This window comes from Crinia signifera, chromosome 1 (assembly GCF_055691185.1).
Source record: "Crinia signifera chromosome 1, ASM5569118v1, whole genome shotgun sequence".
Lineage (NCBI taxonomy): Eukaryota > Metazoa > Chordata > Amphibia > Anura > Myobatrachidae > Crinia > Crinia signifera.
This window is the reverse complement of record NC_139217.1, coordinates 111,759,635-111,782,841: the sequence shown is the minus strand read 5'-3', so window position 1 is coordinate 111,782,841 and position 23,207 is coordinate 111,759,635. Positions and strand designations below refer to the sequence as shown.

Below are 23,207 nucleotides of genomic sequence, written 5' to 3'. Positions count from 1 at the left end.
ACGGCGGGGGGGCGCCCAAAACGTAGCTACGCCACGAGGCAGCGGTGTAATATGAATGCGCTGTATTTAGAAATGTAGTATACCAAAAATTAACTCTAGAATGTATGTGTGCGTGTACCTGTGGTGGGGAATATAGATTTTAAGCTCCCCTTGGGCAGGCCAGGTACTGAAGCGAATTTTAAAAAATGATCTGTAAAGCGCTGCGGAATATGTGTGCAATGTATAAATAACTGGAAATAATTAATAAATATACAGTGTGGGAGGTTGCAGGTCATGCAGTATAAATAATATGTATGCACACTGTATTTGGAAGTATAGTACACAGTGTGGGAGGTAGCAGGCAGTGTATATAATATAAACTGTATCTGGAAGAGTAATATATACAGTGTGGGAGGTAGCAAGCAGTGCATACAGTATGTATACTGTGTGGAGTAGTAATATAAACTGTGACAGCGGATAAAGTACATTGTGTATCATACTGTGGGCACTATGAGGCGTTGACCAGGTGAATGTCCCCAAAATCCCCCACAGCCGCCCCCCTGCTCGCCCGCGTGCTGCCGCTGCTGTCACCGCCGCCAGCTGCTGCTGCTGCTGCTTCTCTACCTGCGGGGAGGAAAGGTCTTCTGAGTTACGACACCGTCCAATCAATAAGCCCGAGCGCTAGGGACAAGGCGGACCAATGGGATTGCTACCCTGGCAGGAGCCCGCTGCTGGCAGCCAGTAGCGTGCAGGGCAGCGGTGACAGGCACCAATGGCGGGGCACAGGAGGCGGGGAGCGGCGGCCACTTCCTAGGACGCTGCAGTGAGTGAGAGGGGTCGCTGATCCCCGGCGCACCTGATACAGGGAGGAGTTCCCGGTGTGCGGCGGCAGCAGCGGCAGTACCGGCTCGGTTTCCGGCACCAGTGTGGCCCACAGTTGCCCGGCACCCGCGGCAGCCCCATCCCATAGCCGGCGAGGCACGGCGGGCCCTGTGCGCCCCGGCACCCAGCCATGGCCGGCCAGGAAAGACAGGTGCAGACAACAGGTGAGGAGAGGAGAGCGGCAGCGGAGGGCCCAGACCCTGGAGGTGCCATGGCCCTAGGCCCGGGGGTGCCCATTCGGGGCATTCGTATGAAGTTCGCGGTGCTGAGCGGGCTGCTGGAGGTCGGGGAGGTGAGCACCAGAGACCTGGTGGAGACAGTCTTCAACCTGGTGAGTGTGAGATGCGTCCACGTACAGTCACTCTGCGGAGTGTCACCCTGTCACATCACCCTGCAGGTTACCTTACACTAGTTACCATGCTCTGAGCCTCCCCTCATCATGTACTATGACAGGCACATGTGCCAGGGCAGCTGCAACACCACAGCCCACAACAACTTACAGGGGTCATTATCTCTCTCTCTAGTCCCAGGGGTGCATGCACACATTAGGGAACATGTACTAAAGCTGGGTACACTATGCAAATTTTGAAAATGATATTGTGATGCCACCTATACATGGTGTGATGGACAGGTGCAATGCGGGCTCCTGCGCACATTCCACCGCACAGCACATAATAGTATGTGCAACCTGTACTTTATGAATTAGATTGCATCGCAGTTCAAAACGCACGGTGCTTTAGCACATCACATGCGTTTTGTAATAGATGCGATGCATTCTAGTTCAAAACGCACAGAGTTTATCGCTCTGTGTTTGGGTTGCATTAACAATATTATTGTTCATATAGTCTGGGCTAAAGTGTACCCACTATATCATTAATGATGCATGTTCGTCTGAACATGCAGTGAAATATGCCTGAATTGTCATTATCATGGGTCTGGGAGATATCAATCAGTGTGTTTGTGCTAGATCATTCAGCGGTGTCGTTTATTGTGTAGTGTGTACCCAGATAGTCTAATTTTGGTAGAAACCAAGCACCCAAGTTCATACATGATCCTGCTTCACCAAGTTACTGACCACTAGAGAAGAAACCTTTTGCTTAAAATGAAAAATAACTGCCGAATTGGCTGTCATTGGGTATTCACACCTAGGATATGTGTGCAAGCGGAATTGCATAGTATTTAGAGTCGTGCTTATGATTTCAAGGATAGAGCTGGAGTAAGTCTGCACTCATTGGGCCCAATTTAATTCAGTGCAGTTTTAATAGTGCTGGGAAGGATGTCATGGAGATTTCCAGCATGTACCCTTCCTGAGTTACGAGCAGAAATCCAACTAGTGGCCCAATACAGTTTTCTGCCTTTAGCATGGCAAAAACAGCATCACGGCAGGCAATTAAGTTGGAAAATGCTGATTACCATGGCTAAACTCAGTTGCTGTGGCCGAGCAGTGTACTCTGCCCCTATAGATCTACCACTGTTCTTGGAATTGGCCTTTCGTATATGTAAAAGCGAGTGATTTCTGTATAGTAATTTATGGGGTTTTGTGTCGCCCTCTGTAAACTATATAAAATAATTACATATCAATGGGGTTATGCAAACTTTTGTGGAGGTCATAGATCAACAAATCATATCTGTCATTTATGATAAATATATAAAAACTAGTAAGCCCGCTCTAAGCAAAAGCTTCAAAAACTAGTCTGCTACCTTCTGTGTTTTGTGCATGTGTGAGAAAGAGATGTAGTTTCACTCTCTGCCAGCAGATGGCAGTGTTTCTGAGACTTGCGGACACTAGACCTATATATAGGGGTGTGGTATAGGGGTCCGACAGTCGGGATCCCAACAGTCATTATCCCGACTGGCCGGATCCAGACAGCATGGCGAGCGCAACAAAGCCCCCCCCCACAAAGGAAAATAGCAGACGACCGTTGGGAACCCGGCTGTCGGTGTTTTGACAGTCGGGATCCCGACGTTGGGTGAATGCCTGTCGGGACACCCTTATATAGATGATCGGGAATGTCCTGTCTCCAAAATGTGGCTCCCACTCCTGTGATCATAGCAACATATGGCATATGTGGCCGGGGTGGGTAAAGACACACTTTAAAACCTTGTAAGTGGTGGTTGTGATGGCTCACAAACACTACTTGTCTTAATTTTACAAAAGGTTTACTAATAAACTCACACAAGTGGTGTTGGGTGATTTCAAAGTGTATACAGGTGTGTTAACATTATGGTGAATGAGAAATCTGGGCTCTCCGTTTGATATGCATATTCTAGTGTAGTTACAGATAAGCTTTTACAGTTGCCGTGGAGAAAGCCATCAGGTGGTATTGTCCTCTTCCAGAGAGATATTGCCTCAGGGTTAGCTAGCGCTGGGATCAGCAGGTGTATGGCTATGCTTCAATGCGTTTGCTTTAGACCCTTTCTCATGCAGAAAATGTGTAGCGTATGTGTCTGCGCTTTAAAGTAGAGACATACATTGCACTTAAATGAGATTTAAGCTGCTACTGGCAGCTCTGTCATAGCACATGTGCTGCAAATTCATGCAGGAAGAGTGTGCGTCCTTCTGTTAATCTACAGTCATTGAGGTAATATCCTCTGTAGGCCTAGGTCAGATGATTTGTACAGTGTCATGTCATCCAGGAAATGCTTTTGTACCGTGTGTGGGATTGAGCTTCTTTCTCATTGTTAAAACTTCTTTTGTGAATGAAAGGCAGTCCGAAAAGCAGCTGGCACGTTTGCATACCTGTAAACAGCAGATCTGCCACATGAAGGACTAAAATATCGAAATAGCCTTTGAATTAACCTGTGTGTTTTTGTGACCGATGCAAAGTGCCTGTAATATCGTTAGAATGAATTGAGATCTGTGACCATGCTAAGGGAGTTCTGCTTGTTTTAGTGGCTATTAGTGTGAATGAAAACAGCTCAGAGATGCATGTCTGACTTTACAGTACTGGGCAGTGGGTGTAACAGAGGAAATACCATGCTTCCTCTGTTGAGCCATCCACCCTTCCACAAGTATAACTGCAGCACTAGTAGTCTTTTCATGCAGGAATGGGCTCTGAGCGACCATAATTGAAACACACAAGACACATGGGGATGTTCATTCAGTTCTGATTGTTTGCCTAGTTGACAAATCAGCACTTTTATTCGTCTTTTTTTTTTTGGGGGGGGGGGGGGGGGTTTCGCTTCATTGCTGGCAAAATTGTTATATTTTTTACGTCATTTTGATGCATTTTTCACCCATTACTTTTTGTTCTGGTGAGAAATGACTTCAATAATGGCCGCAGTTGAATAGTTGGGGGTGAGATTAGTTCCGTTTTTTTTAACCTAATTGAATATCCTCCATAGCATTACTTACTTCATTGACATGCAAAATACATCACATTAATATATGTACTTTTTTTTTTTTCAACTGAAGCCATTTGGTGTATGATAAATAATGTTAACAATACATGAATTGTGTGTGTAAGTTCAGTGAGAGAAATAAGTGTCTGGTAATTGTTCAATCTCGTGCAACCTATAATTTTCACCATGAATGGGAAGATCAGATAAATTTTGATGCATACGTAAAGGTCGTCCCTTATAGTTGTCCAACTTGTTTTGCAAAGTCTATGTACAAATCCAGGAAATAGTCGGTTTGCAGCATTTGTCACTATGGCATGTGTCTTCATCTACCTTTTTTTTAAACAGAATAATTAGGCCTTAGGAAAACTTGTGTCTTCACATGAGACCTAGGATCAGTTACAATGCCTTCTCTAAACAAGAGCTTTGCTCTTTCTATGTCCAGTGCGTGGTTTAAGGTTTCACTGTGGGGGTTCTGCCTCACAGAAACCTATGTTAATAATGTATCATACCCGCAGCACTAAAATATATATTTTTGTCTTATATTAGATTGTTATAGAGCTATTCTAAACAGATCCTAGCCTATATTGCGTATGAGTTCTCTGCATGTCTTGAAACAATTATATTTTTTTCTTCTTTCATGTTAATTTTGTTAGTTTTATGTTAGACAATGAACTACAGGTGGGGTGATAATTAATTGTGAATGCTGCACCCGGAGTTGATAGTTGGTCCAAAACCCATTGTATCGTCTTTTAAGATATAGCCTACGCTGCGCACACATATCTTTTTTGGTATCATTTAGAAACTGCAGCCTGATCTCTGGCAACCGTTCCCACAGTGGTGGTTTAGGACTAACTAGAATCCCGCGCCTCTTATCAGGTCAGGTCTCCGGTAATGGCCAGTGTCCACAGTACGTAGCGTTGAAGGTGTTACCGGTCACCAGCATGAAAGCCTTGTGATGGTGGAGAAAAGCCAGTGGAGGTGAAGTTATGTTTGGGGTGCTAAGGGTTTCTCTTTCTTGGCTGCAGCTAACCACTCGCTGAATTAGCGAGCATTTGGTAGGTAGCATTCTTAGCTAGTCTATTAATTATCGTTCTATCCTTTCATAATCCATGCACTCGCTAATTACTGGTAGCATGTGATTGGGGGGGGAGGATCCGGATGATAGGTCCACATAGACAAAATGTCGACATAATGGTTAACACATGGAAAGCTGGACATGAGTTATTATTATCACAATTGTAGTCAATGTGAAGGCTAAAGTGTGCTGGGGGAATCATCTAGCCCGAAGCATGGCGAGGGTACTCGGTACAGGTCAAAACAACTATTTCTGGCAAATATCTGAAAAAAAGTGAATTTAAATATTGAGATCAGTTTATTTAATTTTTTACTAATCGTGGCTTCTCTATCCAGTATGTTACAATTATCACGGGTGTTCATTAGGAATCGCCACAAAATTTTGACCCACAAGGTATCTTTTTCTCCCAGATCCAAACCAAATTACTTTGCATACATTTTGCGTTATGGCAAAAATGGATGATTTTCAAACGGCATTTAAAAATTGGATGTCCCAATTTTTATAGGTGCTTAACAAAAGTAAATACAGGTTGAGTATTTTTTATCCAAATTATTCCAAAAACCATAGTGTCCAGAATGTACTTCCTTTTTTTTTTAAACGCACTACTGGGGCATGGTATGTAACTGTTAATAAATGTGCAAGAACATGATTGCTTGATATTCAAATTCAGTGTCTGAGATATTCTGTTTTAAATCATGATCATGAAGTTGACTTGATTATTGTTGTACCGCATACATGATGAACACAAGAAACCATTACATAACTTGAATCCATAGATGGGATGTAATGCCACCCAAGTTTGGCAGCAGTGTGGGATTCTGGCTGAACTTGGACTTTTCTTTTGAAAGGGGTAATAATTTACAAGGCAAAAACTATATGCACAGTGTTAAAGCAGCGCTCTCAATAGAATGCACAGCCAAGTGAATCAATTAATAAAAATCAATTTGAATACATATTTGATACAGGAATTAATAATTCAAATATGTGCAATTTAGTGGTAGGACCTGTTATTGTAGTATAATCTGCACTGGTCTAGAGCAGCAGTCCCAATCGAATGGAGTCCCAGTATTGAGCAACTCACGAGTGGCACAACTAGTATCTCCCGCTTTTTAGGGCCTCAGACATCCAGTTGGTGGGACCAGGCAGTCAGTTGAATAAGCAGGTGCAGTAGTATACAATCCAAAGATGTGGAGAGGTGTAGATCAAGGTCCAATTAGTTACACAGTTCAAAAGGTATCGCAGTCCAGGATAATTCCAACGCATTTAGCTGGTCAGATTGCCAGCTTTATCAGACATCCAGCCTGGTCCCACCAACTGGCTATCTGAGGCCCTAAAGATCGGGAGATACTAGTCGTGCCACTCGTGAGGTTTAAGAGTGGTCCAAACATTCACCTTAAGGGGTGTGTACATGCTTAGTTTTTGACAGTTTTTCGCTTCGATTTTGCTTATAGAAGCAAAATCAAATTGAAATCAACTGGTTTTTAAGACATTTTCGATCCGCATTCAATTTGATGCGCACTCCCATTTTCTCTATATCGAAAATAAAAATAGACTGTGCAGGCAAGTAAATATTGCATTCTATTCATTAAATAAATTTGTACACTGTACCTTGAATCTAAATCGAATTTGATATCGAAAGCAAAAGTGCAGATTGAATGTGAAAGCAAATGCCAAATCGAAAGGGGGTGGAATAGGGGAAATTGAAAGTAAATCTATACATGTTTATACACCTTTTAGGACCGATACCTCCAGTGACACCCCGGAACTTGCTCAATATTTGTACTCTATTTGGTTGGGACTGCTGCTCTGGATCAGTGCAGGTTATAGTACAATACCAGGTCCTACCACTAAATTGCACATGTTCTTGTTATATTTTAATTATTAATTTCTGTATCAATTATGTATTCAATTTTTATTTTTTTATTAATTGATTCACTTGGTAGTGCATTTCATTGAGAGCACTTCTTTAACACTGTATTTTGTTTGTATTCATAAAGGGACTGACCATCCCCCATTAAGGCAGCAGCTCTAATGGAGCGCACATGCACCGATCCCGGCGTGCGTTGTGGGCTTAACTAGCACACATAGCATCGCATCGTATGCCTTGTGCATACGATGTGCATGCGATGCTATGCTAGAAAAAGCTAGTACAAAAAGTATGTGCAGCACATACTTTTTGTACTGTACGATGAGGTGCCGCGGGAGCGCGCACCCCATCGTACCCCATCGTACAGCATCGTACCGCCGGCAACGGTGCGTGTGTGGGCTCCTTTAGAAAGCAACTCTTGAAAAAAGCACTCTATTAACTTTGGTTAATTTTTCTACAAGGCAAAAAACTATACCTTGCAACGGATTAACCCTTAAAAAAAAAATATGTCCAAAGTTGAGTTCCTTACGACTTTCATGTTGTTGTAGTGTTGCTGCAAGAGATACGCATTCTGTGTGTTTGTAAAACTCACAAAAACGTAATGTTATTGGTTGCTGCTTCACCACTAAAGATGGACTACAAAGACCTAAAAGCCCATATACACTGGGAGACTTTCAGCTGAAAGTCGCTCAAAACAGCAGGCTTGAGCGGCTTTCAGCTCAAAGCCATCCAGTGTGTATGGCCCGGGGATGAACGCTGCTGCAGCAGATGAGCGGCTTTCAGGACAGCTTTGCATAGCGCTGCACTATGCAAAGCCGCCCTCCCCCTCCGTCGGCGCCGGGCCGGGGGAAAGCCGCTCAGTGTGTATGTACTGAGCGGCTTTCCCCGCAGCGATGAACGCTATCATCGCTGTCCATACACGCTGGGCACAGTCTCCCAATGTGTATGGACCTTAACTGAAATCCTTGCCTGTCTCAAAAAGGTGTATGCTTCATTGATGTGACAAATGCCCAGGTCTGGAAGAACTTTAAAAATAGTTTAAAAACTTTTTCAGAATAGGGACCTGAATGATGACACAATTGTTTATGGGCCTGATTTGGACCTACTCACTCATCTGCAGATGACTGCGAGTCGATAGCCACAGCACAGACAGCATGAAAACCCACCTAGTGCAAGTCTGTGAGTAAATTGCATAAACTTCGCTATTCACTGTAAACCCTTATGCAATTCACTCAGATGAAATGATTTCCCCATTCTGTGCAAATGTGAGAAACTGACTCTTCCACAGCTCTGCGACAGTTTCAGGCTGATCCTGGCCAGCGCTAATGTCACATACCCTGCCTGAAAATGCCTGGGCAAGCCTGCGTTTTTCCTGACATTCCCACAGAGGCAGGTTACCGCCCACAAATGTTGGCTTCCTGTCGGTTGAATTGCGAGGGGATTGTAACTCTATCCAAACGCTATTTATTCTCTTGCTATTTTGGTTTGTGCGTGCGTATGTATGCGGGTTGTTCAATAATGGATAGATTTGTGAATTAGCACAACAGTGATCGACTATGAATCAGGCCCTAGAAGCAGTGAGTCCAAGTCTCAAGGATGACTTCAAAATTCGAGCAGAATTAAAAAATACATTTTTATGGTGAGAGTCTGTGTGAGATGACATTGGAGGGACCGTTAAATGGGATACGGTCATTAGCTTGACCTGGGGAATGTCGACAGTCAAAAGGTCGACTTGGGGTTTTTCACTTTTTGTTTGAGCCAACAGGTGGTATTTCATGCCCTGCTATCCACTAGGGCGTGGTAGGAGAATAAAATAGTGTCCAGTCGAATGTCGACATTCGGGACAAAAAAGTGAAAAATCCCATGTCGACGTAATGACCATGTTGACCTAGTGGTGTTGACCTAATGCTTGCCGACCAATTTGCTGTCTGTCCAATTATCCATACTATGTTAAGGGGCAGATTTATTAAGCTTGGTGAAGTGACAAAGTGTCTGTCTGGTTTTTATCACCGGCCAATCAGCTACTAACTGTGAAGTTACAGGCTTGGTTTGAACTATGACAGGTAGGAGCTGATTGGCCGGTGATAAAAACCAGACACTTTATCACTTCACCGAGCTTAATAAATCTACCCCTTAATGTCTAGCCACCCGCGTCAGTCTGTAAGCATTGGAAACCCATTGCATCTCGACACCTTTGGACCTGTATAGCTGGGCAAATGAAAATGTACATGGCATTAAGCTTTTATTTGTGTCACAAAATGAAATACAAGACTGCAAAACAAATCTGCATAGCCATCTAGAAACAGCAGACTGTAGCGGGTACACATACTCATCACAGATTTCGGCCTATTAGTAACGATAAGGGACACATATCTATTGTCCTCAGACAGCATGAAAGGCTGCAGGAACCAGAGTTGGTGTCACTATGACCAAAGTGTCAAGAAGTGATTTGCAACTTGGAACATACATAGAGCAGCAGTGGACGACAAAATCTGGCACATTGAGTATAGTATTCAATGTAGAGAGGATGAAAAAAGATGTTCATGTACACTTCATGAAACTAAGTCAATCAACATATTCATTGTCCTGCCCTTCAATAGGTAAGCATTGTGTGTGTTTTGTTTATATGGTACTTGTGTATTATCACGGCGCCCATCGCATCGCATGCCTTATGGTCTGCGATGCGCAGACCATAAGGCATGCGATGCGATGTTCCACAATGCCCCCCCCGATGTCATACAATTTTAAAATTGTATGGCGTTGTATATGGCATACAATGCAATGTGATGCAATTATAAATTGTATAAGCACCCTAATGGGGGCTTACAATGTTAAATGGACCCCCACGCCACCCCCACTATGAACGTGAACCCGAAGCGTGGCGAGCGGCAGCGATATGCGTCCTCCGACCTTTTCATACCCCCGCTATCCACATCGCGCTTCTTTGACAGCTCTAACTTTGCAGGTAATTAATATATATATACATTTTTTAATGCGTGATTTTGATTTTGGTCGACCCATTCACAGATGATTCATAGGAGTAGTATAGAAGTATAGAGAATTCACTAATCATATAAAACAACAAGCAGAAAAAACACATGTACTTCAACATGCAAACACAGCCGTTCTCATAACGATAACAGCATTTGATGCATGTGCTGTGTATAGTGGAGGAACATTGAATAGGGTGTGTGTCAAATCGATTAAAAAAAAGGGTCCAAAGAGCTCGGCTACTCGAGATCATATAATCTCGACAGGCGAGCAAAACGAAATGAAAAAAAAAAAAAAACCTGAGCGCGGAAAAAAACCCAAGGATTGAATATCCGAGATGCAAAAAAACCCTAAATTCTCAGGTGAACTCCATGAAACGCTCGACAGACATTGAATACCCCCCTAAGCCTTTAAGTGAAAAAAGACAGCAGCTGATTAATTGGTACTTTATCATTCTTCGTTTTATCACTTTTGAAGCTTTGTACATCCATCCCTATGTCTGAAATGGGATTAACCCCTGAATTTCCCTGGTCTCCAGTTTGTAAAAAGTGATGATGCCAGCAAAAACCTACATCTGAACAGGGAAATCCCCCAATAGTCTAGTTGTAAAAGTGGTCAACTAGTCATTCCACACCCCCCCCATATGAAACCAATCAACAGGTGCACACAACACTGCTTTTTTGCTGAGCTGGCTTACAAATCTGGCAGCTATGTAGTGAGAGGTTTATGAATTTGCATGTATGGAATTTTATATAGCTCTAGTGTAAATTGTAAAGGAATTAAAAATCATCTGAGACTTAACAGTATCTAAGCTCCAGTTATTGTGTAGGTGGCATTGGACTCTGGGGACTATAAGGTGAATATTATACTATACATATGTGGTATGCCAAGTGGCATATTGTAATTTTTTTTTTATAGTTTTAAGAGGATAATTCTGCAATAGCGCACACTCTGTTAACCATCAAAGAGCGATTTGCTTTCTTCAGTTAGTAATGATTTTAACTGATCATAGCCAATATCTGAAAGGAAGTCTAAACTGTGTTCATATGGTGTGATTTTTTATTAGATAGTCAAAAGTGCCTAGAAACTTAGCCAAAATTGCGGGGTGCGATAGCGATGCTTGGCAACGCTATTGCTAGATGATCTGTGTAGGAATAAACAATAGATTAATGCGTTCTCCCGGGTTATCACCACCTTTCTCGTCTGTTCACAAAGTCAAATTTTGCCTTGGGTGGGGTATTCAATCTTGATTCTGACTGTTGGAACATTGGCCGTCTAAGACATTGATTCAACAATTGGAACCAATTCTTATGACTGTCAGAACGGCTGTGGTTTCCTAAAACGGCCACAGATTTGACAATCCAGCAGCCTTTTATGAAAATGCAGATTCTACTTTTTTTAAAAAGTGGAATCTGCATAAGCTAGTTCCGGACAAAATCGGATGGGATTGAATGGTGACTTTCGGAAATTTCAGAGAGGATTGAATACATACCCTATATATATATATGGTTTATGACTAAATGCATATAGTTTAGTGTATACGAAAGATAGTTATATTTCTCATAAAACAAGATGGTCCGTGATAAAGCAAACTTCTATCTTTATCATTTGAAACTTTCTTTGTATATGCACTATATCGTTCATTCCATCGCTCCCGGGAGTTTGAGGGAAATTGCTAACAATACCATTTGCTGCTTTTATTGCATAGTATGTGTGTGTGTGTGTGTGTGTGTACAAGGCTTAAAACTGTGAGAATGGATTAAGGGGCTCATACAATCAGTCTGGAGTTTCCGATAGCCAATTTGGCAAAATCAAAATTGTTTGAAAATCATGATTCCAATAATTTTTGGGTCGGAAATTGAGGATTGGATTCTAGCGATTTTGTCAGACATGATTAGTCTTAGCAAATAAATTGTTGCTGTATGTTCCCCTTAACTGTGGCAGGGTTTACTCACCAGAGGCCCAGGCTTTGTTATGGTTTGGTATGCAGGCCATACTTGGGGTCCTCCAATTAGGATAAGGTATCGCATGCCTATAACATCAAAGGTATTCCAGAGGAGAGGAGCAGAGATTCTGAACCGAGATACTGATTCTGGAGGTGCCGGACTTTAGTGTGAGTCTCCCCGTTTTTTGGTACTGCACCTCAGAAACTCTGAGGCTACTTCATTTAGCCCTTGTTGTGACTAGTCTCTTACCTTATCTAGAGATATAGACAGATATGCATGGTAACACCTATCCTCTTCACCATTTGCTGCTAATTGTATCGTCTATCCTTTAAGATAATCCCAATCATTGTTTACATTTGTGGGAAACCTGGAATATCCTAATAGGGTGGTGTACACAGGGTTCGGTTTAGTCTATTTTTCTATTTGCTTTTGCTTGTATAGGCAAAATCGATATCTAGCAGTTTTTTCAGTCACATTCAATGCTGATTCGATACAGATGTGCGCTCCCGTTTAGTTTATATTGAACTCCCGTTTTTTTTCTTGCCATGATATTTGATTCTGGTTGATCGGGATCTAATCACAAGGCAATCACATTGTGTGGACACCCCTTAACTCTGCTCAGTACTGAGAGGTTTACTGGCTTTTAGGACAGATGTTGTGTTTCCTTAGATCTTGTTACACCTTCATATTCTCAGTGGCAGTATGTTGTTGTTGTTGTTGTTGTTGTTACAAAGTGCTAAAAACAAGGATTCATAGTGAAAATTTTATTCTGTGTAGAAAAATCAAAGAATTTAGCGATCTAGCATTTTCTCAACTTTAAATGTTGGTCTAGTGATACTTCTAGGATCAGAGCTGGGTGCTGGGGTATAGGGGCAGCATGAGTAGGGGGGTGGTGGTGGATGAGTTGGGCCTGACTAGGTCAGTGTGGGGGGGCTTTCCGGGATTTACTAAGCTATTGCAGGGGACGGGCCTGGTGTCTACAGTGGCGCTGTGCTTTCATCAAGTCCATTGGTGGGGTCGGGCGGCAAGTTGTTCTAGCATGGCGCTGCTAGAGGGGCACGGTGCATTTTGCCCTTTAAAATTGGGCAGAGTGTCGCGTCTATAGCCTAGAGTGAACATTATGGACTGAAGTTGCTTTTTTTTTTTTTAATGAAACTTCTATGTCTAAATTACAATGAAAATTATTATTTTTTTAAGTGTATTTTGTCTTTTTGTACATTTGAAATTCACTGGTTAAATATAAGCTTTTCTAAAGAAGACATGATTTAAGAGTTCAAAGAATACATCACTTCTGTGACCCAATTTCCTTCACCCATTTCTGTTATCTCATAATAATGTGAGAATCTGTCGTTCTCATGGTGAAGTAGTCTAGCACCATCTGTAGTGCCATATGCAAGGCAAATAACATGTTAGAGGAAATTGATAAAAGCGGCATTATGCGGAAGGCAGGTTAAAGGAAAACTAGGATGCACAATTTGTATGTAGTTATAGTAAATACTCGCTTACATACAGATGTTTCTTTTTCTGAATCTTTGATTTGCTATCCCTCCAACATACTACATTGTCCTAAATGTGATTTTAGACCAAATAATTGTGTTAATTAACAGTATGTACAACGATGTGTGCACTATTTTTAAGACTGAATCTGGCTGCAGTGTTGTGCCACAGCTCCTTGATTCTTTTGATTACATTTGCTTTACTGGGAAATTCATTTTGTGTAGTAAACACTGCTTAGAGATGCCCCCCTACCTCTTAAGGTGCATACACATGGATAGAATTGGGAAAAATTCCAATATCGTTACACATTTCATCAGACCTCCTGGACAAACTATTTGGTGTGAAATAGTGAACAATTGTACAAACTATTACACAGTAATGATCGATCTTTAACAATTAAGGCCCATGCACACTGGGCGACTTTGAGCTGAAAGCTGCTCAAAACAGCATGTTCAGTTTAAAGCCGCCCAGTGTGTATGGCCTGGCGATGAGCAATGAGTGCTGCTGCGTGCTCCCGCATCATTGCTGGGAAAGCCGCTCATCTGCTGATATAACCAGCAGATGAGCGGTTTTGAGGATGGCTTTGCATAGACCTGCGCAATGCAAAGCCGTCCAACAATTCCTCTGCGTAAGGCTTGGTTTATACCTGCTTTTGATTGCTGAACTGCACTGCTCTGATTTAGCTTGTTAACAAAGTGTGTTGAGTTGCATTTTTTTGAGCTTTGGATCATCATGGATTTCTATCGGTACCAACGTTTGCTGGTGTACGTTTATATTAAGTTGAAACGTGATGGGGAACAGGGAAGAAGGAAAAGGTTGATGACATCCTGTTGGACCAAGGAGTGGCTTATGAGGAGAGACACTTGCTCCCATATGGCACTCCTGATAGAGATTCAGGACGCCAAACCCCACTGACTACTGCAATTTCACCACGTGAAAGAGCAGACAGAAGTTGGGTGGTATGGGACACATTGGTGGACGATGAAAAATAAATTTCTCTACCCTCCAATGGGATACTGGGCTTCACTACTATGGGGATTGAGACCTCCGCAGGAGAGACAGGCACATAAAAGAACTTTCAGTGTGGGTGCACTGGCTCCTCCCCTCAATCTCCCTCCACTAGTCAGTTAATGCAAAAACTGTGCCGAAGGAGAGCATGTGAGGAGTATGTGATAATGTATTGTGGTGAGATTCATCCAGCACACCCAACCGAACAACAACATATAAAAGGAGGTGAATCCTAACAACATAAGAGGACACCTGTAAACTAGAAACAAGTCTATAGACATATCTATCCTATAGAAACCAAGGCAATAATAAAAATGTGCCTCAGGAGAGGCAGTGCTTCTGGATGCTCCAGAGTTTTTCTACATTTATTTTCAAAGTTTGTTATTTTGGGGCGCTGTGGTGACCACACAGCTGTCCTGCTTCGTGGGTGTCAGGGATAGGGTCAGTCCCCGACCTCTTCAGGTGCAGAGCTGACCCTGCTACAGGACAATTCGGTCCTGCGTGGGACTTGTCACCGCACAGCATTGCGCCGTGGCGAGCAAGTCCCCTAGCCGCCGCACACCCCTGACAGGTGTGAAGACTTCAGTGGTGAGTACAGGCTGGGGGTCCCACAAGGGGTCCCCGCAGCCATTTCTGGTGCGGCAAGACGACGGCTAGTAATGGCGGCTCTCCAGCAGGGACTGCGTGAACACCGCGTCTGGTAACTGGCATAGGGGTGCTGCCGCTGGACCACCAGGGACACCCCTCAGGTTATAATATATATATATATATATTTTACACCTTTATTAATGTCAGTATAAATATATAGAAGCGCCAGCTCCGTGTACAGGGGGCGGGGCTTCACTCAGAGCGGGACCAAGCTCTGCTGGGCGCGCGCTGTCACTTCCTGCTTCTTCACACGCTGCCAAACTCCATTACAGAGGGCTCCTCACTGGCGTGGTGGATCCGGGTACTTGCAGCACGGCAGAGACAGCAGGTTTTATAGCGATTTAGCGCTGCTGCGCTATCTGGCTTATTCAGACACTGTGTTTTTCATATCACTGTGTTTAGCGTTACCAGCTCACCCAGATCTGTGAGTTCAGGTTAAGGGTGCACTTGGCTCCCCTATTGCTCTGTTTTTTCCCCACTGATTAGTTACAGAACACCGCATAAAACAAGCACATAGTCTGTTTTTCACATCCAGCGGTGCGGTGTGTGCACGTGTGTGACTGCGTGGGGGTTGTGTTGTATTGCAGACATTGTAGTACTGTCTCATCATGGTGAAAAAGTTCACTTGTATGGTGTGTAGCACCAAGTTTGTGCCAAAATCAGTCTCAGGTTACTTGTGAGGCTTGTATGTCACCACAGCCCAGTAGTGCTGACACTCAGATCAGTGGGGTGCCCCCACAGCTTGTGGGGCCGTCTCAGGCTGACGAGCAGGAGCCTGTTTGGGCCTCCAACATAAAGACCCTGTTGGATTCTGTGGCTTCACAGCTTTCCAATAACACTCAGCAAACGCAGAGGGTTCAGAGAGAATTGTCCATGTTAGCTGCCAGGGTGGATATTCTTCATACTCTTAGTGTACCTCCTCCCGCACAGCCTCAAAAAAGGCCGGCTGCTGCGATGGCCCCTGATTCAGACGATGATGATGAGGACATACTAGAGGAGGGTGAGGAGCAGGTTCTGCAAGAACCAGTCCCTGAAGCAGCAGTGCATGGGCCTGAACCGCTTATCAGGGCCATCAGGGATGTTTTAGATCTCCCAGTGGAGGCATCCGCAGAAGGAGATCCCTTCTTCATGACTCAGAGGAAACAGCCAGTGTACTTCCCTGAGCAGGCGGAGTTAGAGACTGTTTTCAGGGCTGCTTGGCAAAACCCTGATAAAAGGTTTACTCTTTCAAAGAGGTTCACAAATACTTATCCTTTTGAACCTTTGGTCAGGAAAAAGTGGGAGGAGCCACCGGTAGTGGACTCATCTGTCTCCCGCCTTTCTAAGAAGGTGTTGCTACCAGTCCCAGGTGTATCCACCCTTAAAGACGGGGCGGACAGGAGGCTGGAAGCTACCCTCAAGTCCATATATACGGCTAGTGGGGCATCCCAGCACCCAGTTTTAGCCAGCTGCTGGATGGCTAAGGCCATTCATACCTGGTCAACCCAGATTCAGGAAGGGTTGTTGGGTGACATGACTGTGGCCCAGATAGGCGACAGCCTGAGGCACATTCAGGATACCGCAAAGATCCTGTGCGAGGCGCAAAAGGAATTGGGCGCAATAAACGCGCGCAATTCAGCCATGGCGGTTTCAGCCAGACGGGCCTTGTGGCTACGTCAGTGGTCTGCTGATGTAGATTCAAAGAAGAGTGTGGAGGGTATTCCCTTTACAGGAGAATGGCTTTTTGGGAGTGAATTAGACAGTTGGATTTCCAAGGCCACGGCAGGAAAATCCACCTTCCTCCCATCAGCTCCCACGGTGGCAAAGCGTACCTTCACAGGTACTTCCCAGCAGTCCTTTCGTGGGAACAGGTTTCGCCCCAAGGCTAGGGGCGCCTCCAATGCCAACAGAGGCACAAGAGGCAAGTTTAGGAAGCCTAACTCCTCCAGCACCCAGGACCGTCCAAATGCCGCAGCTTCCTCTAAGCCTGCAGCATGACGGGGTTTTCCCGCCACGAGACTCTCGCGGTGGGAGCGCGATTGTTGCATTTCAGTCATGTGTGGGACGCCTCGGGTCTGGATTCCTGGGCCAGGGGTCTCATTTCACTAGGTTACAGGCTGGAATTCGACAAGCCCCCTCCCAGAAGATACTTCAGGTCGGCCCTTCCAGCATCACAGGAGGACCAGGTTCGCCTCCAGGGGGCCATTACCAGGCTGCTTCAGTCTCAGGTAATTGTACCGGTCCCAAGCACGGAGCGGGGCCAGGGATATTATTCCAACCTATTCCTGGTACCGAAGCCAGACGGCTCAGTAAGGCCCATCCTGAATTTGAAATCACTGAATCCCTTCCTGCGTGTGTTCAAGTTCAGGATGGAGTCCTTGCGCTCAGTGATCGCCAGCCTAGAGAGAGGGGAGTTCTTGGCCTCCATAGACGTCAAGGATGCCTATTTACACATCCCTATCTGGCCCCCACACCAAATCTATCTCAGATTTGCCCTGGGGAACGACCATTACCAATTCCGGGCCTTCCCTTTCGGCCTGTCGACTGCCCCGAGGGTTTTTACAAAGGTAATGGCGGAGATGATGTCACTACTCAGACTCCAAAGGGTGAATGTCGTGCCATACCTGGACGACCTGCTAATAAAGGCAGGGTCGGCAGAGGCTTTGAGGAGTGCTCTCAATCTGTCCATTCGAGTCCTAAGCGACCACGGGTGGATTCTGAACATGTCCAAATCATCGCTGGTTCCGACCCAGAGGATGGTTTTCTTGGGCATGATACTGGATACATCGGAACAAAGAGTCTTTCTGCCAATGGAAAAGGTCAGTGCACTTCAGCAGCTGGTCAGGGAGGTTCTAGAGTCTCCTCTGGTACAGATCCATCTTTGCCTCCGACTTCTAGGCAAGATGGTGGCTTCATTCGAAGCAATACAATTTGGCCGTTTCCATTCCAGGATCTTTCAATTGGACATTCTGACAAAATGGTCCGGCTCCCCCCTGCAGATGCGCAGAAGGATTGGACTTGCACCAAGAACCAGGATCTCGCTACAGTGGTGGCTAGATTCATCCAATCTGTTAGCAGGCAGACGGTTCCAGATCCAGGACTGGATTCTGGTAACCACGGACGCCAGCCTGAGGGGCTGGGGGGCGGTAACACAGGGAGTCCGCCTCCAGGGTCGATGGTCTCCACTGGAGTCAGGCCTGCACATCAACAAGCTGGAGTTGCGGGCGGTCTATTATGCCCTGTTACAGGCAGCTCCATTGTTACAGGGCAAGGCGATCCAGGTCCAGTCGGACAATGCTACCACTGTGGCCTATATAAACCGGCAGGGTGGTACCAAGAGCATGCCCTGCATGAGAGAAGCATCAAAGATTTTGTCTTGGGCGGAACTGAATGTCCAGGCCCTGTCTGCCATTTTCATCCCGGGGATCGACAATTGGGAGGCGGACTTCCTGAGTCGTCACGACCTTCACCCGGGAGAGTGGGGCCTTCACACTCAAGTGTTCGATGCCATAGTGGATCTGTGGGGGCTCCCTCAGATCGACCTGATGGCTTCACGACTGAACCACAAGGTAGCGATGTACTGTGCACGGACCAGAGACCCAGGGGCGATAGCGGTGGACGCTCTCACCTGGACCTGGGATTTCCAATTGGTGTACCTGTTCCCACCTCTCCCATTGTTGGCTCGGGTGCTAAAGCGGCTCCGGCATCGAGGGACGGAGGCCATTCTGGTGGCACCAGATTGGCCAAGAAGGGCCTGGTACGGGGACATTCAGGCCATGCTAGTGGAAGACCCGTGGCGTCTGCCCATAAGAAAAGATCTGCTCCTCCAGGGCCCGTTCGTCTTTCAGGACTTACAGCGGCGGCTATGTTTAACGGCCTGGAGGTTGAGCGGCAGATCCTAGTCCACAAGGGTCTCCATCCCTCTGTCATCAATACAATGATCAAGGCCAGGAAACCAGTGACGGCTTCCCACTATCACGTCATATGGCGAAGATATATTGCCTGGTGTGAGAAGAATGACTTTCCTCCGGCCAGCTTTCGTCTAAACAACCTGCTACGCTTCCTGCAGGCTGGTTTGGATAAGGGACTCAGATTGGGATCCTTAAAGGTCCGAATCTCCGCGCTGTCTGTGTTTTTCCAGAGGAAGATTGCGGTCTTGCCGGAAGTGCAAACCTTCTTACAGGGGGTTCTGAGGATCCAGCCCCCCTTTGTGCCTCCCACTGCACCATGGGATTTGGAAGTGGTTCTCACTTTCTTAAAATCTGCCCGTTTTGTTCCACTGGAGGAGTCTGAACTGCGACACCTCACTTGGAAGACTGTTGTTCTGCTGGCTCTGGCTTCGGCCAGGAGGGTGTCCGAACTTGGGGCTTTATCATGTCGGAGCCCTTACCTTGTGTTCCACAACGATAGGGCGGAGCTCAGGACCAGACCACAATTCCAATTCCTATAGACTTGTTTCTAGTTTACAGGTGTCCTCTTATGTTGTTAGGATTCACCTCCTTTTATATGTTGTTGTTCGGTTGGGTGTGCTGGATGAATCTCACCACAATACATTATCACATACTCCTCACATGCTCTCCTTCGGCACAGTTTTTGCATTAACTGACTAGTGGAGGGAGATTGAGGGGAGGAGCCAGTGCACCCACACTGAAAGTTCTTTTATGTGCCTGTCTCTCCTGCGGAGGTCTCAATCCCCATAGTAGTGAAGCCCAGTATCCCATATGGACTACGAGAAAAGGATTTACCGGTAGGTACCCAAAATCCTATTTTCGGCCTGGTTTATAATTACATTGGTGGCCACCAGCCTTTCAGCAACTACATGTACTTACATGTTGCTTGTAGAAACTGTGAAGAAAACAGATGAGCTGCCGTCTGTGTCTCTTCTCCATACAGCCTTGTACAATGAATGTTGCATTATATATATATATATATATATATATATATATATATATATGGGGTTTAAGAAAAAACTGTGCTCAGATCTGGGAGCTGACCACAGAGAGGTATATGCCAGGCACACCATGTGCATGAGGAGCATGTTCAAGTGCTTCCACTGGAGGAATTTGGATAAGCACCTCCTGGGTCTGTTTCAAGAGCTGCCAAGCTTGTAAAACAAGAAAAGGTTAAAGTTCAAGTAATGCTAATTGCGCAACCAAACCCAAGCAACGCTGGGTACATCAGATAATAAATGAAATAATATTATGCATAAAGCACCAAGGCGGCAGGGTTCATGTTCATTTGTTCTGTTATATAACCATTATTTAAGCCTGTTGGTGCAACTGGAAGCTGACTGTTGCTGAGACATTCTCTTGGCAATATTCAGTTACCCCCCCCCCCCCCCCCCCACATGCTTGGCGTCAGCTATTCAATTGTTTCTGCCGATGAGCATACTAACTAACATCAATTCAGTTTACTTCAGCTTGGGGAGATAAACTGGGCACTCAAAGGGTTACTTTTGACTTGTTTCAAACATGACATCAGGGCCACAATTAGCATGTTGAATATTTCCTCATGATTTCCTGTCTCTTTGGACTGGAGATAGGTTGGTATTCACTTGTTTTATTGCATACAATCTGTGATTTATCTTCCCCTTGTCTGTCTTTACAATCGTACTGTACATTCCTTGTTTTTCTTTTGTTCCCCTTTTCTTTGTTTTACAGGGGTGGATGAACCTAGCAGCGGCCCTACACACCAACTAGGCTGTTCTGTGTCTATCCCTATCTCTCTGTTTGGGCCAATTCATTTTTTTTTGATGGGCATCCAAAGAAATGGGTGCCCATCAGAGCAATTCAATTGTTTCTTTGATCAGACAACCATTATCGGCACTGGTTGTGATGATACCGGACCCCAACACCCATACTCTGCAGCCTAACCCTAATTTCCCCTCTAGTTCCTAAATCTAACCAGCCTCCTCGCAAACTGACACTAATCTGCCCTGGCACACATTTGGTAAGATGGCTGTCGGGATTCTGCTGTTGGCATCTTTATCCATGGCAATCTTATGGCGTGGTGTTATGATTGCAGATTGGATTAGAACTGCATCCCTGTGTACCATAGGTTTATCATTTCTTTGAACAAGAAAATTATTTGGTCCAAATTCAAATAATTAATCGCGCCCAATTTTCCATCTAAAGCAGGGCTGGGCAACACCGGCCCTCCAGATGTTGATGAACTACACATCCCAGCATGCCTTGCATCAGTTTCAGCATGGCCACATAGCAAAACTAATGCAAAGCATCCTGGGATGTGTAGTTCACTAACATCTGGAGGGCCGGTGTTGCCCAGCCCTGATCTAAAGTGATGGGTGATCTCAGGGCGATCTCAAATGGCTGCTTTTATTGCGCCCATAAATCCGACCAAACTAATGGGCACAAAGTCCAGTTTGCTTACTCAATTGGGTGACTTTTTGATCATTTAAGCTAGCCACCCATGGGGCTGCGAGCAACAATGACTTCGCCAGCAGCCATGTGTCCAAATGGAGCTGCATTTGGATTCCTCCGTTGGGCACCCCCTAGTGGCTGCCGGCGTATAATCATTTGAATCTGTGCAATGAATATGTGAAGTAAAAAAACTTGTTAGAGATGCACTTATCTCCTAACATGCCAGACTCATGTAGTAAATAGACCAATGAGCGTAAAGTAATTCTTAAAAAAATTGTATTGAAGTTATATCACAACGGTGGGCTAATTGTTTGAAATACACCTTAGCCTTAAAAAAGACTTTACATGTGAGTCCAATGGATTTAATTTTTAATCTCCATGATTCCAATAAGTAACATTTTCCTATTAAAAGTTCATAAAGTCTTTTTATTATATCCACACAAAACCACTAATTATAAAACTTTTTGGGGGGTTTGAATTAGATATCTCTGCCCGATCTCCCATCTAAAGTATTAGGAGATGGCGGGGCAATCCATTTTTTTGATGCTTGTTATCACGCTGAACTCAACTAAACTAATGGCCACAACGTAAAAAGTCAATTTTGCACATTTCAGCTTGCGAGCTGGGAGGTGCAAGCTTAAATGCTGGTGCCGGCAGCTGGTTGCGCCCGACAAGAGCATTAATTGAATAGCTCTGCCGGGCGTGCAGGAGAGACAGCTGCCAACTGTCCCCTCTTAGTACAGGTTGAGTATCCCGTATCCAAAATGCTCGGGACCAGGAGAATTTTGGATAACGGATTATTCCGTATTTCACTAACGTCCTATGGGATACTGGGAATGGTCTTAAGACATTGGGTATTAGAGGGTATCCGCAGGAGACAGGCACATCTATAACTTTGAAGCTGGGTGTACTGGCTCCTCCCCTCTGATTCCCCACCCAGGAACCAGTTTAGAAAAATGTGCCCTCAGGAGAGGATGCACACGGCTGGAGCTCCAGAGAGTTTGTCTTCAGTTTATTTTCTTTTATTATTTTGGGGTTACTGTGTTGGACTTCACAGTATCCCTGCTTCGAGGGAGTCAGTTGAGGAGGGTTCAGCTGCAGGCCTCTTAAGGTACCGAGCTGTCCCTGCTGCAGGACCACTGTCCTGAGTGGGTGTTTGCCGCACACTCCTGACACAGTCCGAAGACGTCTGTGGTGAGTAAAAACCGGGGTCCCCACAGTGGGGTACCCCGGCTCATCGTGCGGCAAGATGGCGGCGGCGGCAGACGCGGTACCCTGCACAGGGGCTGCGCAGACCCCCTGTCACAGACTGGCTGCGGGTGACAGTCCCTGGGCTACCAGGGCAGATCCCACCAAAAAACGCGGTTCAGTGTAAGGGCGCCATTAACTGACAGCCAGCGCCAGTATAAAGATCAGTGAAGCCCCTGCGCCATCACAGGGGGCGGGGCTTCAGCGGAGCGAGGCCAGAGCTCTGAGCGCGCATACACCACTTCCTGCTTCTCCCTGGGCGCCATTACTGCCTCCAGATCACTCCTCAGCGGTGAGGTGTTGGACAGAGGAAATCTGCAGAAAACAGCAAGTGTATTTAGCGCTAATATCGCTTAATTGATCAC

The 23,207-nt window shown here is 45.2% G+C and overlaps 1 protein-coding gene across 2 annotated transcripts in view; it reads left to right on the top strand.

Moving 5' to 3' along the window:
• The first annotated feature begins 728 nt into the window (after window positions 1–728).
• Window positions 729–23,207, top strand: part of LRBA (LPS responsive beige-like anchor protein) — a 544,849-nt gene continuing 522,370 nt past the window's right edge. Inside the window, exon 1 of one of the 2 annotated variants that reach the window (XM_083171504.1) lies at window positions 729–1,192. In XM_083171504.1, the coding sequence (XP_083027630.1) occupies window positions 992–1,192 (201 nt within the window). In that variant the 5' untranslated portion in view covers window positions 729–991. The remainder of the gene's footprint in view (window positions 1,193–23,207) is intronic. The other variant, XM_083171512.1, reaches the window with a different exon arrangement.